General features: G+C 38.0%; 3 protein-coding genes and 2 long non-coding RNA genes across 6 annotated transcripts in view; 2 read left to right on the top strand and 3 right to left on the bottom strand.

Moving 5' to 3' along the window:
- On the bottom strand, positions 1-6,837 carry LOC103148290 (glyoxal reductase). Its single transcript, XM_007566980.2, has 7 exons — positions 6,551-6,837; positions 4,221-4,469; positions 4,012-4,113; positions 3,353-3,444; positions 2,982-3,164; positions 2,834-2,893; positions 1-2,187 (listed from the first exon to the last, which is right to left on the bottom strand). Exons 1-7 carry the CDS (start codon positions 6,624-6,626, stop codon positions 2,092-2,094), a joined length of 858 nt encoding a protein of 285 aa, XP_007567042.1. The 5' UTR covers positions 6,627-6,837; the 3' UTR covers positions 1-2,091.
- A 103-nt stretch (positions 6,838-6,940) lies between these two features.
- Positions 6,941-10,168, top strand: extl2 (exostosin-like glycosyltransferase 2). Its single transcript, XM_007566979.2, has 5 exons — positions 6,941-7,039; positions 7,893-8,338; positions 8,879-8,949; positions 9,074-9,189; positions 9,279-10,168. Exons 1-5 carry the CDS (start codon positions 7,035-7,037, stop codon positions 9,679-9,681), a joined length of 1,041 nt encoding a protein of 346 aa, XP_007567041.1. The 5' UTR covers positions 6,941-7,034; the 3' UTR covers positions 9,682-10,168.
- A 313-nt stretch (positions 10,169-10,481) lies between these two features.
- parla (presenilin associated, rhomboid-like a) lies at positions 10,482-15,535 on the bottom strand. Of its 2 annotated transcripts, none has more exons than XM_007566978.2 (10): positions 15,401-15,532; positions 14,241-14,427; positions 13,837-13,941; positions 13,589-13,721; positions 13,392-13,487; positions 13,121-13,270; positions 12,288-12,358; positions 12,112-12,213; positions 11,755-11,852; positions 10,482-11,606 (listed from the first exon to the last, which is right to left on the bottom strand). In XM_007566978.2, the coding sequence occupies exons 1-10, from the start codon at positions 15,478-15,480 to the stop codon at positions 11,459-11,461; spliced, it is 1,170 nt and encodes a 389-aa protein (XP_007567040.1). In that variant the 5' UTR covers positions 15,481-15,532; the 3' UTR covers positions 10,482-11,458. The 2 variants fall into 2 exon arrangements, with proteins under 2 accessions (XP_007567040.1, XP_016534584.1); XM_016679098.1 differs by lacking the exon at positions 10,482-11,606 and adding an exon at positions 11,934-11,991 and having other exon boundaries at positions 11,760-11,852; positions 15,401-15,535.
- Positions 15,536-16,165: 630 nt separating this feature from the next.
- LOC107838028 (uncharacterized) lies at positions 16,166-19,083 on the top strand. Its single transcript, XR_001664085.1, has 2 exons — positions 16,166-17,382; positions 18,097-19,083. It is a non-coding gene; the product is annotated as an uncharacterized LOC107838028 (long non-coding RNA).
- Positions 16,946-20,602, bottom strand: part of LOC107838026 (uncharacterized) — a 4,317-nt gene continuing 660 nt past the window's right edge. The window contains exon 2 of the long non-coding RNA XR_001664083.1: positions 16,946-18,216. This is a non-coding gene — a long non-coding RNA (uncharacterized LOC107838026). The remainder of the gene's footprint in view (positions 18,217-20,602) is intronic.

Raw genomic sequence — 20,602 nt, 5'->3', positions numbered from 1 at the left:
TGTTTTTCTGTCCACTGGTTGCCAACACAGACTTTATCCTTTTCCAGACGAAGGACCTCTGTGTGCATTGACGTGTGTTCACTTAAATCTTTTTGTGTTCAAACAAAGTTGTTCTTTATAGAATATGCTTCCGAAGAAGACAAAAATCTGTAACTTTGGAAAAATTTATATGGAGATGTTTTTTCGTGTGTGCTAGATTGTATTGTAGGAAACGTACCCTCATTTTTCTTTGTTTTTTTTTTATTTTTTATTTCCTTATGTTTTTTTTGTTTTTGTTTCGGTTACTCCCCTTTAATTGTGCTGTACCTGGTCGTAGTGTTGAGATTTTAGAACAGGTTTGGGTCTTCTCTCCCCCTCATCCCACTACCGCTCCAGTGACAATAACCAGGAAGTTTCTTAGCTTTCATTTCCTCTGAAATGCTCTTTTTACATTATTTGTTCAAGGAGCGTTAGATCTGAGAAAAAAAAAAACAAAACAAAACAAAAACCCAAACACATCACAATTTAGAGTCGTACCAATGAGCTCTAAGTTTGAGTAAGCCAAAACTACCAAAAAGCTTGTTCTGCTTGATGGGTCACCGCAGGTCTGAATGAGCCTAACACACCTATCCACTTAGCAGAGCGTTTGTGCAGTGATTGTATGAGGGAAGTTTTCTTTATAGTAAATGGCAAAGATGTTTATTTCAATCTTGTGTGTTTTGTTTTGAGTGAAACTGCTGCCTACACCCTTTTGATGATAAAAACAACCACCCACACCCTTGACCACTGACCTCTGTTACTGCTGTTTGAGGCTCACATTTTATTCTCAGACTTTCTGAGGAAATTCACAAATGGATTTTTATATTATTACTCCCTTGTAAAATATCTCTTAAATTAAGGTACAGGTTTGATTTCAGCAAGAAAAAGAAAAAAAAAAAGGTTTTTATATGTATATTATACTCCATTAAGGAATGTCTAGAATTATCTTCCTCCAATGTGGATGTAGCCATTAATACGCCATTTTATGACTTTGTAAGAGAATTCACTGTGTGAAAATTGGTTTGCATTTTTGTATAATACAATCTGCTTTCTTTTTTTTTGTGTTTGTTTGATACGAGAGGGAGCTCAAACTGGAAGTTTGAAGAAAGGAAAAAAGAACCTGTGAAATTGAAAAAAAAATGTAACTTATGTGCAACAGTGATTCTGAGGGGGAAAGATTAAATGATATTGCTAACTAAGGCTTTTCTCGTCCTTTTGTGTCCTAAAAAGTTAAAGAGAAATGTAGGAGTTGCTGAAGTTACAGCAGCAGCAGTTACACTGCTGTGTTACAGCAGTGTAACTGCACTGCTGCACAGCACTGCTGTGTTACAGCAGTGTAACTTCAGCAATGTTCCACACAGTTCAGTATATTTTTTTTCCCCAATGGTTGGCGCTCCAGACGTTTCTGTTCAGATCCAGTATGGGTTGTGTTTGAACCTTTTGCATCATAAATCGTGTTGTAGATCATTCAACAACTCGCGTAAAAGCGAGTTCTTCCTAAATTTCTGCAAAATATGAAACAGTACCGCCACACTTGACATACTTTTATTTTTATTTAAATGTTTTTACGCTTTTAAGTCCCATCAATTGAGATGCAGGCATTTACAAAAGGATCATGTACCAAATATTAAAGCACATAACTGTATTTTACTCCTGGTAAGTTTCATAGTCTTGATTTTTAGACTTTGAAAACCAAATGTATAAGAGTATTATTTATTAAATTAATTGACACGGTTGAAAACATAACATTTATTCCCAACATTAACTGTACACAATTTGAAGATTGATTCTAAAAATGTATCCAATGATGGAAGTACTGCAACAATTATAGAAGATAATCGACTTCAAATAATACCAAAAAAGTGAAATTGTCACGTTTTAAATACGAAACTTTAAAGGAGGAAAAACTACAAAAAGCATGCTAACCACATTGAATTCCCATGCAGTTTCTCAAGCGAAGTTAAGGCTTAAAGAAAATCCACATCAGTGTCCCCCTATAAAAAGACCATTTCCCCAGCTGACACTCAAAGTTATTACCAGGATTTTTCTTCTTTTTGTTTTTCCTGGTAAATTTTAATCCACATTTGTAGGATCCCAACTTACATGCCGTCCATCATGTAGATTTCCTAAAGCAACCATGTCTTTCTCATCAAGTTGGAACCCAAACACCTGTGTACAAGATGGCAGAAAGTGAAATGCAACGGTGTGAAATGTAAAATAAAGGCTAGAATAAGAAGTTTTATCACTTTTTTTCATTAAATTTTAAAGATTAGGCCAAAGATCACTATGTCTTTTAAACAACTTTGCAAGGTTCTGATTTTAACTTGCAACATTTCTAATAAATGGAGGCACGTTTCTGGATGTATTTTAAGGCAAATACCTCAAAATAGTTCTGTCAGGAGGAATGGGCTGCAATTTGATCAAATCTTTGAGGGATGTTGGCAGAAAGATGCAATTTTTTGACCTAAGATTTGCAGTTTAAAAGGTGGTTCTAACAAGTACTACGTTTTATGTAAACCTTTGAAATGTAAGAAAACTAAAATATTAATATTACTCATTACTCTGAACTTAGAAAACTAAAATTACGACATCCTAACTAGCCTAAAACAGGAAATCTTTAGTGTGATTTATTGTAAGCTAAATCTGTTTTGTGCCATTTAGATTAAATCATTTTAGAGCCTGGTGAAGATCCAATCATTTAGAAGGTAAAACTCTATAATTGACAGAAATATCATCCTTAGTTCACCGGACCAAGATCTTTCCTCACTGTATGGATGTTAATAAGGCTCAAAAGACAACAGGCTCATTAACTCACTTGGCAGTTCTCCTGTATCCTGTTCTTCTTGATGGACTTTGGAATAGTGACAACTCCATTCTGGGGAATAATTTTTTAGAAAATATAACTTCGGTTAACAACAAGAAGAGAGACAAAAACTACTGCAGCAACAAGACAATGCGACTACCTGAATACTCCAGCGAAGGCAGATCTGAGCAGTCGTCCGTCCGTGCTTTTTTGCTATTTGTTGTACAACAGGATCATTGAGGACTTGACCCTTGGCCAGGGGACTGTAGCCTTCAAACACTATCCCATTCTTCCGACAGTACTCCATCAGGTGTTTGGGCTGTTGGAAAGGATGATACTCCACCTAGCAAAGTTATTAAATGAGCAGAGCAATGTTTTGAAGCATCTGTGAAAAGACCATTAAAAAATATATTGCAGGGAGTCAGACAACTATCTTAAAAGTTTACCAATCCTGAATCTAATCTAATCTAATCCAATCCTCTAACTGAAGAATAAATACACTTAAATGAACTGAACGAATGGGAAAATTACCTGGTTAACATGTGGCACCACACTACAGTCTTCCTTCAACTGCTCCAGGTGGTGGACCAGAAAATTACTCACCCCAATAGCACGACAAATCCCTGCAATGATAAGGTCAGATTGTAGCTGTAACATTGCGCTACGTCTAGGTTTGTGTTCTGGCTCTACAGACACAATTCCAGAAGACAGAAGAAAGCGCAAGAGTCTGTGCTGTGATTGGGAAACATCTGTAAAGTAATTAAAGTCATAACTAAAATTGAAAAAAAAAAAAAAAACAATTGTGCAAACAAGTTAAACGAAGCTGACGGACATTTCAGATGGAGCTAGCTGAGAAAGAAGTGGGGTTGTAATCTCTGGAGGTCATTAAATACATTTGTTGCGTTAAACTAGGTTGGGTTTGGATTGATGCATAGGCTTGAGAAATCAGTCGACTCACAAGTCTTCCCTTGGAATAGTTACTCATTATAGAACATGTTTTATGTGACCTAAAAATCACTGAAGCGGCAAACTGTCCAAGTCTGAGTCGGGAAATGTTCCAAATTGTGTTTTAAAAGTAACTAAAATGATAGAAAATCTCAGGAACGTGCAACGATTAACAGCATGAGCAAAGTTTCTGCAACATGCTGCCCCCGTGAAATCAGGTTAATGTTCACATCTAGTCCTTCTACCTTTTTTGTAAAGGTCCTCCAGAGCTTTCCATGTCTCAGCTCTAATCTCTCGGTTAGAACAACCAGGTTTTAATGACTCTGGCCAATGCATCAGGTACAGATCTAAAAAAAAGAGAGAGAAAACCTTACCATTACAAAAGCAAACAAAACACAAGCACATTGACTAAATTACATTTGTTTTACAAAGCTATATACATTGTACCGCATACCAAAATATTCAACCCCCATTGCTGTGCAGGAGTCCAGGCAAGCTTTTTGTGCAGCTTTGTATCCATAGTCCCCAGGCCAGAGTTTGTTAGAGAGCCATAGTTCACTTCGCTGCAGCCCGCTCTCTTTGATAGCTTTGCCCAGCTTCTCCTCACAGCCATAGCGCTTTGCTGTGTCAAGGTGGCGAATACCACATTCAGTGAGAGCGTACACGATGGCATCGTGTGAGTATCCGCCATGATGGGATGTACCTGACAGTCAAAAAACAAAAAAACTAAAATTCTCTGATGATGAGACCTGAAGAAACGGAGGCAACAGAACAGATGCAGAACATTGTGGCCTTCTTTGAAGATTTGATCTCTCAGATGTTTTTGAAATAAAGAAATACTATTGAAAATTTACTGTCTTTGACTTACAGGCTTTTAATGTAAATCTTTTAAAAAAAAGTTTTCTTGATGATGATGCACAACAACGTCAAGAAGGAGGGGGCCAAGGACTTCTCCCATTGGTCTGCCACAAGTCAGGTGGAAAAGCACAGCATATTTGAAAGCTTCATGTCCTGGCAACTTTACAATACAACTTTGTTAAGGGTGAAGCACTTCGACTATTTCTTGAGAGACCCAAAATGTGATGCATTTTTCCACAAACCTTGCAAAGAATGGCTAAAGCATGCTATAGTATGAGTTTAAGGACAGGGAATTGCAGTCTTGGTGCAAAAATGATGATTGTCAAGCTGTTAGGAATGAGGCAAATTCTACAGAAAAGCATAAGAAAGTCAAAAAAATAAATAAAATTAAAAAATCATCTGACCACTACCAAAAAGACCCAACAAAATGCTACACTTAGTATAATACTGTGCATGTTATACTATACATTCAGTTCCTTTAATTGTGGCACTTCAAAATAATCACCAAATGAATTAAGTTGTGAACAAATTACTTGTAGTTGTGCTATGAATTCTATAACCTTGACAAAAACCTAATACAAGCTTCCCTCAAAATACACTTTGGACAATGATTTACAATTCAGACATTAGGACAGTGAACTTGTTCCAATACCCTCATGTGTTTCAGCAAAAACGTTGTTAAAATCACAATTCTGGATGAGTATCGATCCCGATTAATTGTTTTGCAGCAGTGTATTTAATGGCTTTGCAAACAACGTATATAAATATTTAGAACATTACAAATAAACTTTTCTTGGAAATTATGTTAATTTATTTTGCGGTTTCTTGTTCAATACTTATATTCACATCCTTTCGTCAGATAGCTGTTTTCACTCCTTTGATAATTCACAGGTTCCACTTCTTCTTCAGAACAGTACTGCCTACAGATAAGAACTCGCTCTCATTGCCCCCAGTGGACAATTGCAGTATAACATGCACATACATAATACTATACAGAAAGTGACAGGATAGAGCAGGGGTGTCAAACGTACGGCCCGCCGAATGATTTAGTCCGGCCCGGGGGCTAAATACATTATCATTATTCATGAAAAAACATATACTTCGTTTAATTGAAAATCTGCAGTTCCTATACTGTCCACGAGGGGCGCTGTGTTTTATTCAGAGCACACAACATGATGCAACACTGCAGCGGAACTAACAGCAGATGGCAGCACTGAGCTTCAGGTTCTGTAAACAAGTTCGATTTTATGCTTTACCAGCTTTTTATTTTGGCCCTGGCAACCTCATATTTCTCGTGCATGCTAACATACATACATATTATGTATGCAAGTTTTTCTAAATGTATGCATTTTATGCATCAACAAATGTACTTAATCAAATGTCTGTTTAAAACAGCTGACACTTAAGATTTCAAATGTGTGAAGCCAGATAACTTGTTCAAATTGCTTCCCAGATGTTGAAAATTGATTTTAAATATTTTCTTAATTTTTGTCTGTTGTATTTTGTGATGCAGGACAGCGTTTTTAAGTTCCAAAAACTGTGAATAAATGTTTTGCAACATTGTACAATCACTGAGATCAGTTCTTATGCATAATGCACTTAAATAAATGCTTAACTGAGTAAAAGTATTGTTGAAATTGCAGATACCTTTCTTAAAAACTGAGATTATTCATAATATACTTTGTAAAAGTGAAATTCGTTTAATACTTTTATTGGTTCTATTTAATCTTGCAATGAGTTTACTTGTATGGCCCCCTGCAGATCATGAGTTTGACACCCCTGGGATAGAGAACTTGCAGCTGTGCCTTTCAAAGCAAATTAGACAACATGAACACATAACACAAAAAACACAAAGACAATTTAATATGAGAACACATTCTAAATATTTTCTTTTGACTCTTTACCTGTCTTAAGCGTAATACAGACCTAATCCAAGTATTGGGATTTCCAGACCATTGGAGAGTTGGACTGTGGGACACCTCAGGGGTGGAAATAACGGCATGCTTCTCTGTTTTTTTTCCCTTAAACAATCCTGGATCCGAAAGAAATACGAGTTAATATTTACGTTTCTTACGTCAAAACTACACTAGCGCGTTTGATTAGTGTTCTGTGTGCAGCTGAGATTTAGGACTGCTGAGTCTTTTACCGGTAACATTATCCAACAAACCAAGACTAGTTACATTCTAGAGTTCTCTTAAAAATACTTAAATAAAAAAAAACCCTCCCACATATTTTCTCCAATCACCTTTGAGCTCTAACGTACGGAAGCGTGGGTCAACCCACTTTTCCACGTCTGGCTCTAAAAGCAGAGATTTCTTCCTCTTTTTTTCATGTCACCTAGTTACGTCATTGCTACGCAACCAATATGGCGACACAGTAACCCGAACGAGATGATTGCAACGCAAACAAAATGAGGTGAGTTATAAATAAAAGAATAGAAAACCTGCTCTAGTGAGACGTGAAAAAACTAAACTCAACAGAGAGAAACATTTGCAACACACCGGACAAAGTTCACAGCATCAGCAGAGAAACATGAACAGTCACGAAAACAAATAGCGCGAAATATTTTTTTTTCAAATCAGTGCATGAGACTCTTGATATTTTAGTATTAATTTGAGCCATCCTTTGTTGTTCCGAATGCCAGAACAACAAAGGAAAACTATTTTATCCGGATTCTGTAATATAGCTCATTAGGATAACAAGTATGTTTATTTTTTAAAATGCTACAAATAAACGTATTCTAAGTATATTTTTAAACGTGTTTTGGGGTTTTTTTTTGTCTGCAATGTCACTTGCAACTTAAAAAGAGAGAGATGCCGCTGCTTATAACCCTGCTTTGTCTTTAGCATAGAAGCTGCTCTTGAATCACTGCTTTTCTGTGTTGTCCGTCTGCTCTGTCTTCTGCATAAACTGAATGTGTCCATTTTATTACTAAATAAGACGAGCAAAATGCAGTGTTCACAGTAGACCGTGTAGACTACAGAGTATAATGTCTACCTCTATCTGCATCAGCATTTCCTTTGTCTCAAGACAGTTTTTTTTTCCATAATGATACGTAGTTGCCTCTGGGCAAAAATTGTATTTTGCCAAGTTTCAATTCCTTATGTAAAATGAAAAAGGGTCAGGAAATTATGTTTGAAGCTGTGTACCGCACACGATTACCAATTAAAATTAAACTTGGCATTCAGTTTCTGCATTACGTTTTTTCTAAAAAAAAAAACAAAACAAAACAAAAAACAACTCAGTTTATGTCTCCTCTTCTTTGCAGGCTTCGGTGTTGCTGCTTTGGACTACGGCGAAAGTGTATCATTTTTCCACTCCTGCTGATCCTCTTGGTCGGAGCAGCCTTGACAGCTCTGTTGCCCCCCGCCGAGGAGCATGGAGGTGTTGCCAGGGTCCTGGGAGTACTGCGCAGAGCAGCGCCGCAAAAGGGAAACCCCGCTCAGGGTCAACCTGCAGATGCCCTAGAAGAGAAGTTTACCGTCATCATCCAAACCTACAACCGCACAGACATTTTACTCAAGCTCCTGAACCATTACCAGGCAGTGCCTCATCTTCAGATGATCATCGTAGTGTGGAACAACATCAGGGAGCAGACTCCGGCCAAGCTGTGGGAATCCCTGGGTCCTCATCCAGTCCAGGTTGTCTTTAAAGAGCAGGCGAGCAACCAAATGCGCAACAGGCTACAGCCGTTCTCTGAGATTGCCACCAATGGTCAGTGCATTTTTAACTTGCATTAGTTTGCAATGTGTAAAATATTCAGAGATTTATTTATTTTTTATTATTATTTAATTTTTTAACCAGAGACGTGCCATTCAACAGACCAGAGACTGGAATTAGATCATTTTTGCTTGATCAACTACTAAGTTATTGGCAAGACATAGACCAAAAATCCTGAGTTTTTCCTGTATTTATTAGATAATGAAACTTAGAACTCAATCAGTCAACCAACAGGATGCACTTTTTTCATAACGTGAAGGTTAGAGACGTGCATAATTATATTCTTGTATTTTTGTAATTTTGTAACCAGGTGTCAAAGCACTTGCTGCACATTATTTTCTTTTATGTTATAGCTCTTTATTTAAAAAAAAAAAAAAAAAAAAGTAGAGTTGATCAATTGGAGACCTCAAAGAAAAATGGAAATGGGTATCTGACCGGAAAGCCTGATTGGTGCATCTCTACTTTTTATTTATTTTTTGTCAATTTTTCCTACAACAAAAATCCCTTCTGATTCTTTCTCTCTCAACCATTTAGCTGTGTTAATGCTGGATGATGACACCCTTGTCAGTGTCCCTGACATCACTTTTGCTTTTTCTGTGTGGAAGGTAATAAGATTGATTGTCTATTAAGTTCAAACAGCATTTCTAGTCTTACGACTGAGGCGTTGTAAAATACCTGAACTCACTATGTTAGTCATATAATTGAGCACTACATTTCTATATCTTGAAGCAATTTCCAGACCAAATAGTTGGATTTGTCCCTCGGAAACACGTCTCGACGGCTGGAGGAGTTTACAGTTATGGCAGCTTTGAGCTGCAGAATCCAGAAGCGGCTGGAGGAGACATGTAAGTTGCCCTTGCATTCGTCTTATGTTTTTCCTGTTTTTTGGGGTCCTTGTTGTGTTTGCTCTTACTCAGTGCAGTTCTCCCTGCAGGTACTCTATGGTTCTGATCGGTGCTGCCTTCTTCCATCGACGCTACCTGCAACTGTTCCAGGATCAGCCTAAGGAAGTACACGCCTTAGTTGACGAAACCCAAAACTGTGACGACATAGCTGTGAACTTTGCTGTTGCTCTGTATTTAAGAAAACACTCAAATTCAGGCGCAGTCCACAGACCCTCAGGGATCTTTGTCAAGCCTGTGGACCTGCGCAACCTTGAGAAAGATGCCGGCAGTGGATATCGGGGAATGTGGCATCGTCCTGAGCACCTTCTCCAGAGATCGTACTGTTTGAACCGGCTGACGCAGATCTATGGCTTCATGCCGCTCTGCTACTCCAACCTCATGGTTTCCCAGTTTGGTTTCCCAAGCTATGCCAATCACAAGAGCAGGGGATGAAGAAGTTACAAATTGATGATTAGGGCTAAAGTACGAGATGAGACTGCCGGGGAGTTTGGTAGGCTTGTTTGTTTGGTTAACACTCCTCATGCCAATCAGCTGATGCTTTTAGTCTCGTTGTGGGATCAGACGGTAGTTCTCATCGCAGGATGGTGATGAGGACACAGACTAGTCAGATGTAAAAATGTATTCTTGATAGAATCACTTGCTGAACTGCAATTATTAAACGAGAATAGTAGGTTTAAAAGCCTAAGAGTTTTTCATACGCAGGTATTTAGTTGGGATTTTTTTTTAAGAAATGAAATTTAATACAGGTCCAGAAAATGATTCATATGGCTTATTTTTTTTAACTGATTTCTAAATTCTTGACGGAGAAAAGAAGTGCTAAGATCCTAAGAAACACACATCTTCAGAATTCAAAGAATGTGATTTAAGTTTGGTTTGCTTTTAATTTAAAATAAGTAAATAAAATGAAAATTTAAGTACCTATTGAAGGAATCAGTCCTATTTGTGAAAGAGTTAAAAACAATAAAAGAGTACTTTATTCACTCTTAAAGAGTTGGCGTCACAGATTTATTCCCCAACTCAATAATCAGTGGACAAATCTTGATTGGCTTTACAGCAATCAGGAACTCCTTATAATTACCGAACAACGTTTTTTTGAAGTTTCCTTCGCTGTTTTCATGATTTATCTTTGGTGATGAGCTCCAAGTCTTTGAAGTTGGTTTGCCTACTTTCCATCATCCTAATCATTCTACTTGCCAACACTATATCCAGAAAAGAAAAACGATTACCAAAAGTGTGAAGAATTTCAGGCTGTAGCCATTTGCTTTATGTGCATGTAGCAAATAGCAGTGTTGCATTAAAAATGATTAGTCATCTTAATTACTCCAGAGGTGTGAAGTTGCTGCTCATCCTTAGTTGGGGCAAGTCACACACAATATTACCAAGATATTGTGTCGTAGCAATAGAGATAGAAAAATGTAAAAATAAATAAATAAAATCAGGTTTACAAAAGAGGACAATTTGGTTGGTGGCTATAACTTGAATGTCATTTTATGTCAAAGAAAATGTCTGCATTCAGTGACGGTAAAAAGTCCATCCTTTTTCAAATTCTAAGATTTCACTTGTCAAAACGTTGCAGCATATATGTTGTTCTGACTTGGTCTTAAAGCCTCTGACAAATGACACAAAGACGGTATGCACAATGTAGCAAAAAGTAAAGTTAAATCTTGCAGTGCAATGGTAGTTTACCCAAAATCAAACATTATTTTTGTTCTCTGTCCACAAGATGATTGTTGGTAGCATAATTAGAACACATAACGAATATGGCCTCTAATAATAAACATGGCAGAACAGATCCAAAACGCTCATCTGTGCTAACAAATATAAATCACATTTGTTTTCACAGGACTGAGCAGGACTATGGTTGATAGATCATAAACAAATCCAAAACAAGAAAAAAAAAGTCCTATTCATCAGAGATAATACTTTTATATGATTTTTTTTTTTTAACTCAGCAAGGACCTTTTTAAAACTGATATCAAAGCTTTAGAATGAAACAAACAAGTGGCACCATGCTCTATTAGGGAAGCACCTAAAATGCCAATATGGCCCCACTAAAACAAACTTTAACTCACTGTTGAAACTGAACAGAGCAGATGTTTGCATATTTTTATATTTATTCATGAAAAATAACGACACACTTCAACAAAGTTGAAAACATCCAGATCTTTTCCATGACCAGAAAATTCCTGTCTGTAAAGAACTCCAGGGTTTACTGCTGTCCTCCACCGCGACCTCTGACCTCGGGCCCACCGCCGGGTCTCGATCCCTTGCCGCCCTTAGAGCGAAGCTCATGCCACAGCTTCACGAGAGGCTCCCTCCTTCTCCAAATTAGTTTGTGACCGTACGCCACATACCAGCTGCAAGACAAAAACAGGAGACGGTTAAAACGAGACGGAAGGAGTAGATTTCCCTTCTCAGTGACATTTGCATCAATCAGAAAGCTAAATTTGAGATTGATGCAAATGAAAAGAAAGCTGAAAAGAGGGTTACAGATCAGGGACTCACACTCCAAAGAGAGCTCCGCCAAGGTGAGCAGCATGATCAAACAGCCGCCATCCCAAGATGAGCCCCGCTGTATCTATGGCCACAAGTGCTTTGAGAGCCTAAAAACAAATAAAACCCAGATATTTAAAATTCTAAACAATGCACCGCTGAATGCCGTGCATTCAGTCATGCGTACTTACACATTCACACATTCATACACGCGTTTGCTTTGTTCATGCACAGATTTAAATCTTTATCCTGCAGCAAAAACACAATGTAGGAATGACGTTACACATTTAGCGTAAGACAAAGCAAACATCCGGAGACCTCTGACACACAGAGGACGGGATTTATGGTAAAAAAAACAGTGAAACGTACATTTCCGGCAGTGAAAGTGACCATAGGAAGGAAGATTATCCCGAGCTTGGCCTCTGGTACTTTCGTACAGACCGCAGCGAGTACAGCCATTACAGCACCTGACTGCGAATAAAACAACATCATATCACAATCTTTTCACCGTTCATAACAACATATTAGGTTAAAAACATTCTTACCGCCCCAAGTGATGGGTAGAATCGCCCGCTGGCGGTTTTACAAACATAACTGACCATAGTGGATATCACGCCTGAAATTTAAAAAAAAATAAAACATATTTTTGCGATGTCTTAAAAAGATGTGAAAAGGGAATAGAATCTAACGTTTTCCCCAGAATGGAGCAGAGATTTAAGTCATTTAGTTTTTCGACTTAAATGATGCATTTGACGTCTTCTTGTTTCTCATGGTAGAACAGCTAAACAGCATACACTTTCAGCCATAAAAAAAAAAACAATGTATAATAAAATGAAAACCAATTTAATGGGAAACACCATGTATGGATTTGTTCAATGTACAATTTTTGTCCGTGGACATTGTCACATTTTAAACAATGGACATTAAAGGGCAATAGTTATACTTTTGTGGCACCAAGTGGCTAGACTGCAGATTGCTGCTGTCTGAATACATCACACAGTAGCTGGAACAGTACGTTGTCAGACATATGAACAATGTGAAAGACCAACTCCAGGCTGCTGTTTGGTTCGTAAAGTATTGGATCTTGAATGAGCTATGAGGCCTAATCTAAATCGACAATACATATGAAAACCCTTGATTTGAGTTCAGTCACAAAATTGTCAGAAGATAAAATAAAAAAATTACCAGATTTACCTTTTTTACATAATTGGTGAATATTTTCTCAATAATATCAGGATTTTGTACAAATACAAAAAAAATACATTATAAGAAGTAACTAAATCGTACTTTGACTTAAGATCTTTTCTTAAGTCAAACTAAAACTATTCTATTGTTTTAATGCTTGGCCAGTATTGATTCTGTCCTTTGCTCCACTTACCAGCTGAGAGGTAGACTGCAAGAAACTGTTCTTTGCCTAGGAGGGAGACGATACCAGAGGAAAACGTCCATAGGACATACATATTGGCCACCATGTGTATAATGGAGTAGTGGCTGAAGGAAGACAGAATCATGGGAAGGCACTGTGTTTCTGGGTAGGAGAAAAAAAAAAGAAAAAAAGACAAACAGCAGAGCATAGAAAACAAATCAACTCCTTACAGCTGTGTTTGAATTACTTCTTTTAACTTTCCACAGCTAACAACCATACTCACTGGAGGCTGGGTTGGACGTGAAGTACTTAATCATAGTTCTTTGCATCGCCGGGATCCTCCAGCAACACAGGACTGCAGCGTTTACAGCTATAATTCCTGGAAGACGTTAAGAAGAAATTGCATGGCTTTTAAACCTTTGCAGACATGCCGACGTCCACAATCGATGAGATCCAAAATATATCTGCTGATAAATCTACCAGTAGCAGTCCTCTGTCCCTCTGTAAGGCTTCTCCAGAAGTCATCCACCATGGACACCAGGAGGAGGAGCTGCCGCTGGAAGCTGGACAGCTGGTTCCACCAGTTGTGCCAGTACGCCATGTCCTGGGAACCCTTGTTAACAAAATGACGGGGAATTGACTGAAATTGAGCTCATTGTTAACTGAACAGTTGGCAAAAGTTAAAAGTGGTGGCAGACAAGAGTAAAACGGTTAAGTAAAATCCTTACCATTACGAGTTTTTCCAGCTCTTCTCCATCTTTTGCAGTTTGAACTCTTGCTTTCAGAGTCTCGTACTGCAAAATGGCCGCCCCACCAAAGGAACAACCTGCAAACTGGCATGGAGTCAAACAACCAGCCATCTTCTGTCCTGAATATTATTTTAGCAACAATTTACACATGTTGGCATTACAACATGTGTACAACATTTTATTACATCAAAATTAACAATCTTCTGATTTCATACATCAAATTCCCTCCTAGCACATTCAGAGGATGACCCCTATTCATCTATAGTTGCCCTGTGCTGTTAATAGAGACAGGACTTGTTGTGTTTCAAGAGAATAAAAAATGGATCCTCTTTTCTTACTATACTTCATATTCAGACTTAGTTATAATTCGGACGTCAGCATACCCCTACTGTGAACATCAGTGGTCTAAAGAGCCTTGGCCGTCGGACTTTGGGAGGAGGCGGGGGTCCCGGTGTGCCAGCCTCGGGGGGTGACGTTTTGGTTTGTTGCTGGTTGACATTTCCCTTTTTGGGATCTGTCCTTTTAGCTTCCCGGCGGAACCCACTCCTCTGTTGCTGGTAGGGGTTGAGCCTGTAAAAAAAAAACAAAAAAAAAACAAGCAAAACCTTTTACCTGCGGCATGGGCTGGTATGAAGTCATACTGATGATTTTAAACAGTGAAGTGTTTAATAGGCTAGAGATTATTCCCTAATAACATTATTTCCAAAAATGTGGCTTTTTGGAAATATTTCCAGTCATGGAAACAATGGAGAGTCATGGTGTGGAAACTAAAGAAACCTCACGCATTACTCTATGAGGTAATACTATTCTTAAACTAATATTTGAACAACTTGTGCCATTTATGTAGCTGACTACCTAAGAAAAATGGCCAACTAATAAACCAGCCAAGTGTGTCATGTTTTTATTACTCTTAAAATAAATTATCTAATTTCACTCAACCGCACACAAAACACAACCAAACAAACAAGAAAAGAAAAAAAACAAAACAGCAAAAGCACTGAAAATTTTCATTTTGGGAACAAAACTGCCAGTTGTATGTCTAGTTAATAGCCAGGTGTTGCTATTTGTTGACGGTCCCTAAGCACTCGTTGAAACAGCTATGCCAAGTTTTGTTTCCAACCTCTAAGAGCGGACCCCGTACTCCATCCTTAATGTTTAAGTACAGTAACAAAAGCTAGCAACTAAATGGCAAAATTTTAAATCCCCTTTGGTTACAACCACATGAAGTTAGCTAATTTGATGTGGGTTGCATAATATGCAGCGTGTGTGTACCTCAGCCCAATTAGCACAGCCTTAAACAAGCAAACGCAATGAAAAAAAAACACTGGCCATCATCAGAAATTAGTAATACTAATATAGTAATAAATATCGATGACGCTGGCAACCCCGGTTTCCTACCCCAAACAAAGTTAGCTGCATTTACAATGGCAGAACGGTTAGGTAACTAAACATTACTAGACGAGAGGAAAACCTAGACAGGCACGTCTCCTTCCAGGGTTAATCTTCAGACAAACAGAAACTGAACGCCGCTTTTACTGCTCACCTTGAGCATCTGGAAAAGGTATTTGGCGATCTATAGAACTCTGTTTTGCCCCATTTTATAATAAATCCTCTGCACGCCATGATTGTTGTGACCTCCTGCTTGAAGCCCCTCCCCCCTGTCAGACTGGAGCTGATGCTGCCTTCACGGACGCTTGTAAAAAAGCGTCCATACAACTCTAAAAAAAAAATTATGAGATCACTTAAAATGACCAGTTTCTACGATTTTTCTTTGTTATAGTTATATGCTTGAGTAAAAATAAACATTGTCATTTTATTCTATGATCTACTGAAAATATGTCTCCGAAATTCCAAGCAAAAATTTAGTATTTATTGGCAGAAAATGAGAAATGGTCAAAATAAAATAATAAATAACACGTAGTGCTTTGAGACCTCAAATAATGCAAAGAAAACAAGTTCACATTCATTTAGAAGCAACAATACTAATGTTTTGACTCAGGAAGAGTTCAGAGATCAATATTTGGTGGAATGACCGTGAGGTTTTCAGTGCAGTGCGTCTCTTGATCCAGAGCTGTGCAGTTTTATATAGTCTACTCAGTTCTTTAGATGAGTCTAAGGGTACTTTTATTTTGAAAACCTACGTTGTGATGCTCAGTGACGTTTCGCCTACGTAGACAAGCAAGTCAGCAGTATTTTAAAAAATCATCTTTGCTGTTATCTACATTATAATAGCAATAAAGTATAGATTTACATTTACAACTTCAGCAATACGTCAAATTATTTTAGCAACATTAGGAATCGCTGTTTTTGTTTTATTTAAAACCGTTAGATCATGTTATCCATTTTATTTATTAATTCATTTAGATAGTTGCTATAAATTTAATACTGTGGCTTCAAAAGAATTCATTCTCCATCATTTTGTTAGCAGGGCTTCCAGGACACACCTTACTAACTTATTACATGATCAACACATGTCAATTTTAAAACGGCTTCATCACGACTTGAATTCTAGTCAAATTAGCCTCTTGTCACAAAGACAATGTCGTAAAATATCAACATATTAGGGCTTGTTGCCTTGTTATGAGTGAAAAACTGCGTAAGGCATCAATAAAACTGAAGCCTTCCCATCCAAGTGAACAGCAACCAAAGTCACTCAGACTTGTTGTGATCATACAGAGATTTCTTTACCATTAGCTGAGTTTAGAAATGGGATGTGAAAATTGCAATGGTGGCTGTCCAAACGAAGTTCTGTGAATAAAGCAATAGCTAGATTCAGACCACCGAGGCACTCGTTCTTTCATTGTGCAGGGTTCTGATGAGAAGCTGAAGCTTTTTAAGCTTTAACTGGCTTATAGAATATTTTTAATGTTCAAGCCTGTAAAAAGCTTTTCTAAGAACTTTAGTTTGCACGTAACCTTGTCTATGGTTTGTTTGCTACGTTGGTCCCCTTGTTTCAAAGTTTCGGAAACGGTAGAATTTAGTTGTATTTATTTATAGGTTGACCAACTGTCAATGCAACTAAGAGCTTATTACATTGGCCTTGTTATGCTTTTATGTTTGTCTCCGTTCATATTTAGTGTTTTTTTTAGTTGCGGAATTCTTTATCTAATAAACCACAAAATAATTGATCTTACGATGATTATCTATAGTCTTTGATCATATGTAATTTATTCTTCAGACAAACGTTTTAGTAAACAAAACACTAATCAATTAATGCAATTTAATGAGGCGGGTCAAACCCACAAGTGTTTTCTTTTTCTTTCTTTCATCCATATGTAACCTACTACCATATCCAAGAAATATATGAATGCAAAACTTAGGGGAAAAAAAAAACACTAGCTTGCGTATAATAGCAGCTAATAGTACCTCATCCCTTTTTCTTATGCAGGTTTGTTCTGACACCTTTCAGAATGGCAGCAGTCTTGGCCAGTAGGTGGGCTGTATTGATGGCACTGGGAGCTCCTATTGGCACTTGGACAACTTCCACAAACTTCTTGCTTACTTGCCCACTGACTCCAGAAATAGGTAAGAAAAAAGGTGGAATTTGCAGTGAGTAAGCTGCACTGCAGTGTCTGCAGAGCAGGGCTCAACTCCAATGCAAAAATCTGCATAGCTGTATCGCGCCACACAGAATTGTTTAGAGAACTGCAGTGACAGAGGAGGGGGAAGAATGTACCAGTAGGAGCAATTCATCTTAACAGAATTAGACAGCACATCCCGCTCACAAATTTGAATACAATCTAATTTCCATAGCTAAGCAGAGCATTATACAGTCAAACCCACAAAAAAAAAAAAAGTTAGTGATGGTGGTGGTGGGAGGAAGAGGAGGGTGTTACAGTTTCAGGGCAAAGATCCAGAGTACAAAGAAAGAAGAGCAATATGCCTTTGCCACTGTATAGACCAAGGACATGCTGCGAAGTCAGATGATATCCTGTGGGTGCAGGTCTGGGGCAAGGGGAGGACACAGATATGTGGGGAGAGGAAAGGCTGGATGGATGAGCAGAGCAGAAGGAGTGAGAACAGCAAACATGGGAGAGGTTGAGGTGGGAAGGCCACGGGAACAGATAAGTAAGGATGCATGGATATCAAAGAGATGTCGTAACCGAAAAGAACACACTGACTAATCTTTGTCCGATTCTGGAGGACCTTTAAGCATCCTTTTCATTTTTTTATTTATTTATTTATTTATTTATTTTTGTTTGCCTTTCAATCAATGCAGTTCACATTTTACCCCCGCAGAGGTGTCTTCTTTCAGGTCCCGTCATCGATTCCCTGGCGAACTGACGCCAGCCGCCTGTGTTCAGAACAAGAACGGGGGGGGGAGGCACGTCATTGCCCATGTGACAGGAAGCGCGATGCCTGCAATAAGAACAACTTGTCAGTCGTGTTAGACATCTGTTCACCCTAATGCAACTGTACCCATGCAGATTAAATACATAATAATTTAAAAAAAAGCCGGCTCAAGCAATTCTCTTCTTGCATTTGTTCTAAGACTCAGATCCACAGACTCATGAGGCTAAATGCCGTTTGGCCTTGAGGCTTCTATTTCAGCGCAAAGTCTAGAAACATCTTATACCAGCAGCACCGCTCTTTTTATACCTTCAGAGGAAACTCTAGCTGTTGTCATAGCGTCCCATAAGTGTGCTGACGGGGCCGTTTCCAAGACAGTGATCAATGGGCCTGTGAGATAATACCACGCTTGCTTTCTGTTTTACCCTGCATACATCTTGTGGATCAGTGCATGATTGTGATTTTCTTCGGACAGACGTCAAAGGGAGATTTCAATCTTGATGTTTGTTATAAACATAAACACGAGGGAGGAAAAAAAAAACACTTTCCTGACAGATCTGCAGCTTTGCAATAGTTTCATCATTTTTAATTTCGAATGAGAAAAAAAGGGAGTAATTGTGTAACAAGAGGAGCACTTGAAATTAATGTGAAAAAAGCACACGCATAAAAGACCCCCGTATGCCTGCGCTGACACAATTTGATTATGCAACACAAGCAAGTCCCAAGAGCTTTTTGAACAAACCGATTACACAGGTGCCGAACAATTATTTTCAATGTACACTCACTGTGTGTACAGTGCACAATATGTATCTGAGTTCCACTGCAGCATAATCAAATAACAGGAACAATACAGCATCAAATGCCCAGAACACACCATTGATCTGATCCACATATTAAATATTGATGGCCCTCAGCAAAATATTATATGTCTTAGGTTAAAAAAAAAAAAATGCTTGATAAATTATGTTGTCAGCAAGTGTGGTGACTTTTCACCGCACTCACTGGGGTATCTGCTACATCATTGTCGTCTTGGTAGCCTAAATACTGAAAGGTAAAGTTGTGAAGCAAGCTTTTCACATGGTTTTAGGTCAGCTTAGACTGTCCTTGAAGTCAAGAAAACAATTCTTGAAGTTTTTTTTAAACGCATCAAGAAGTTCTTGCCCTTCTTTTTCCTGTTATTCTTTTTAATTAATTTTTAGAGATGGAGAGAAAAAAAATACATGTTTTACAGGTGGCAGGTGGGATGTGCACCCAATGGCTGTGGCAGTGAAAATGAACGTTTTCAGACTAAACTGTGCTGCTCCGTCTACTTGGTAAGTGCCACTCGAGCTATGCAGAAAAGGTTTCAAAATTGTGGATTTGCTAGCCAAAATGTGGTAACACGCAGTTGTCAGGTAGAGTCGACGCCTTTGTTTTGCAACCCAGCAATAGTGAGTGTAAACTAGATATAACACAGAGCTGCCCCATCCTCAACCCATTGCTGCATTCTGATGGTCATCTTTCTGACTGGCTACAATCACTAAAATTTCCTGTTTAGAAACGTAATTAGTCACAAAAAAACACACACACACACACACACACTCAAATGGCATGCAAAACAAAGAAGTGGCTCTCCATCACCCTTACTGTCATATCTTTGTGATTTTAAAATTTGTACACTCACTGTGTGACGTGTGATGTTTTGATTAAGGCTTTGTATCAATGTGTGTGTAGAGTATTTTGAACCTAAATGTTAGTGTGTGAAAGATAATTTTACAGTAGGAAGTTTTATTCTGAATTTAAACAAAGACGAATTTCTTGTTAACTTTAGTTCAAGAGAACTTTCATTTTACATTAAAGAACTTTAGGTGTTTTACAGTGTGTACAAATGAATCAATCTGAGAATATTTGTTGTTTTTGCGATTTTGACAAAAGCAATCATATTTTTTTATTTTATAGTTGTTGTTGCTGTTCCAAAAATTTGCGTGGAGGCTTTTAACTTGTCAGCCCTGAAAGGCCCCTGCTGGCCACCCGTTTGAAAACTTTCTAGAGGCGGCCCTGCTTAAAAAAAAAGTTCAGGAAAAGTTAAGTTAGCAAACTCAGTATTCGTTATCATTACGCATATATAATAGCATACATTCTTACTTTTCACTCTCCATTTGTTGTGCAACAACATGCACACGATGCAGAGGTGTGACCAAGTCACTGTGTTGCAAGTCTCAAGTAAGTCTCAAGTCTCTGTCCTCAAGTCAAGTCAAGTCTCAAGTCAAGACAGGCAAAAGTCGAGTCAAGTCTCAAGTCAGGAACCTTTAATTTCAAGTCATTTCGAGTCATTTTTATTATTTTTTTTTTTTTATAATTTGCAATTATACATAAAATTCAAATAGACCATTTGTTCTTTTTAAAATATGTATTTATCTCAAATGATAGAACATGTGTAGCTGAACACAAAGTATAAAAAACATCTTTAAATTGG

The sequence above is a fragment of the Poecilia formosa genome, unplaced genomic scaffold, assembly GCF_000485575.1.
Source record: "Poecilia formosa unplaced genomic scaffold, Poecilia_formosa-5.1.2 Scaffold202, whole genome shotgun sequence".
Taxonomy (NCBI): Eukaryota; Metazoa; Chordata; class Actinopteri; order Cyprinodontiformes; family Poeciliidae; genus Poecilia; species Poecilia formosa.
The sequence above is the reverse complement of the archived record's forward strand: the minus strand, read 5'-3'. Positions and strand labels throughout refer to the sequence as shown.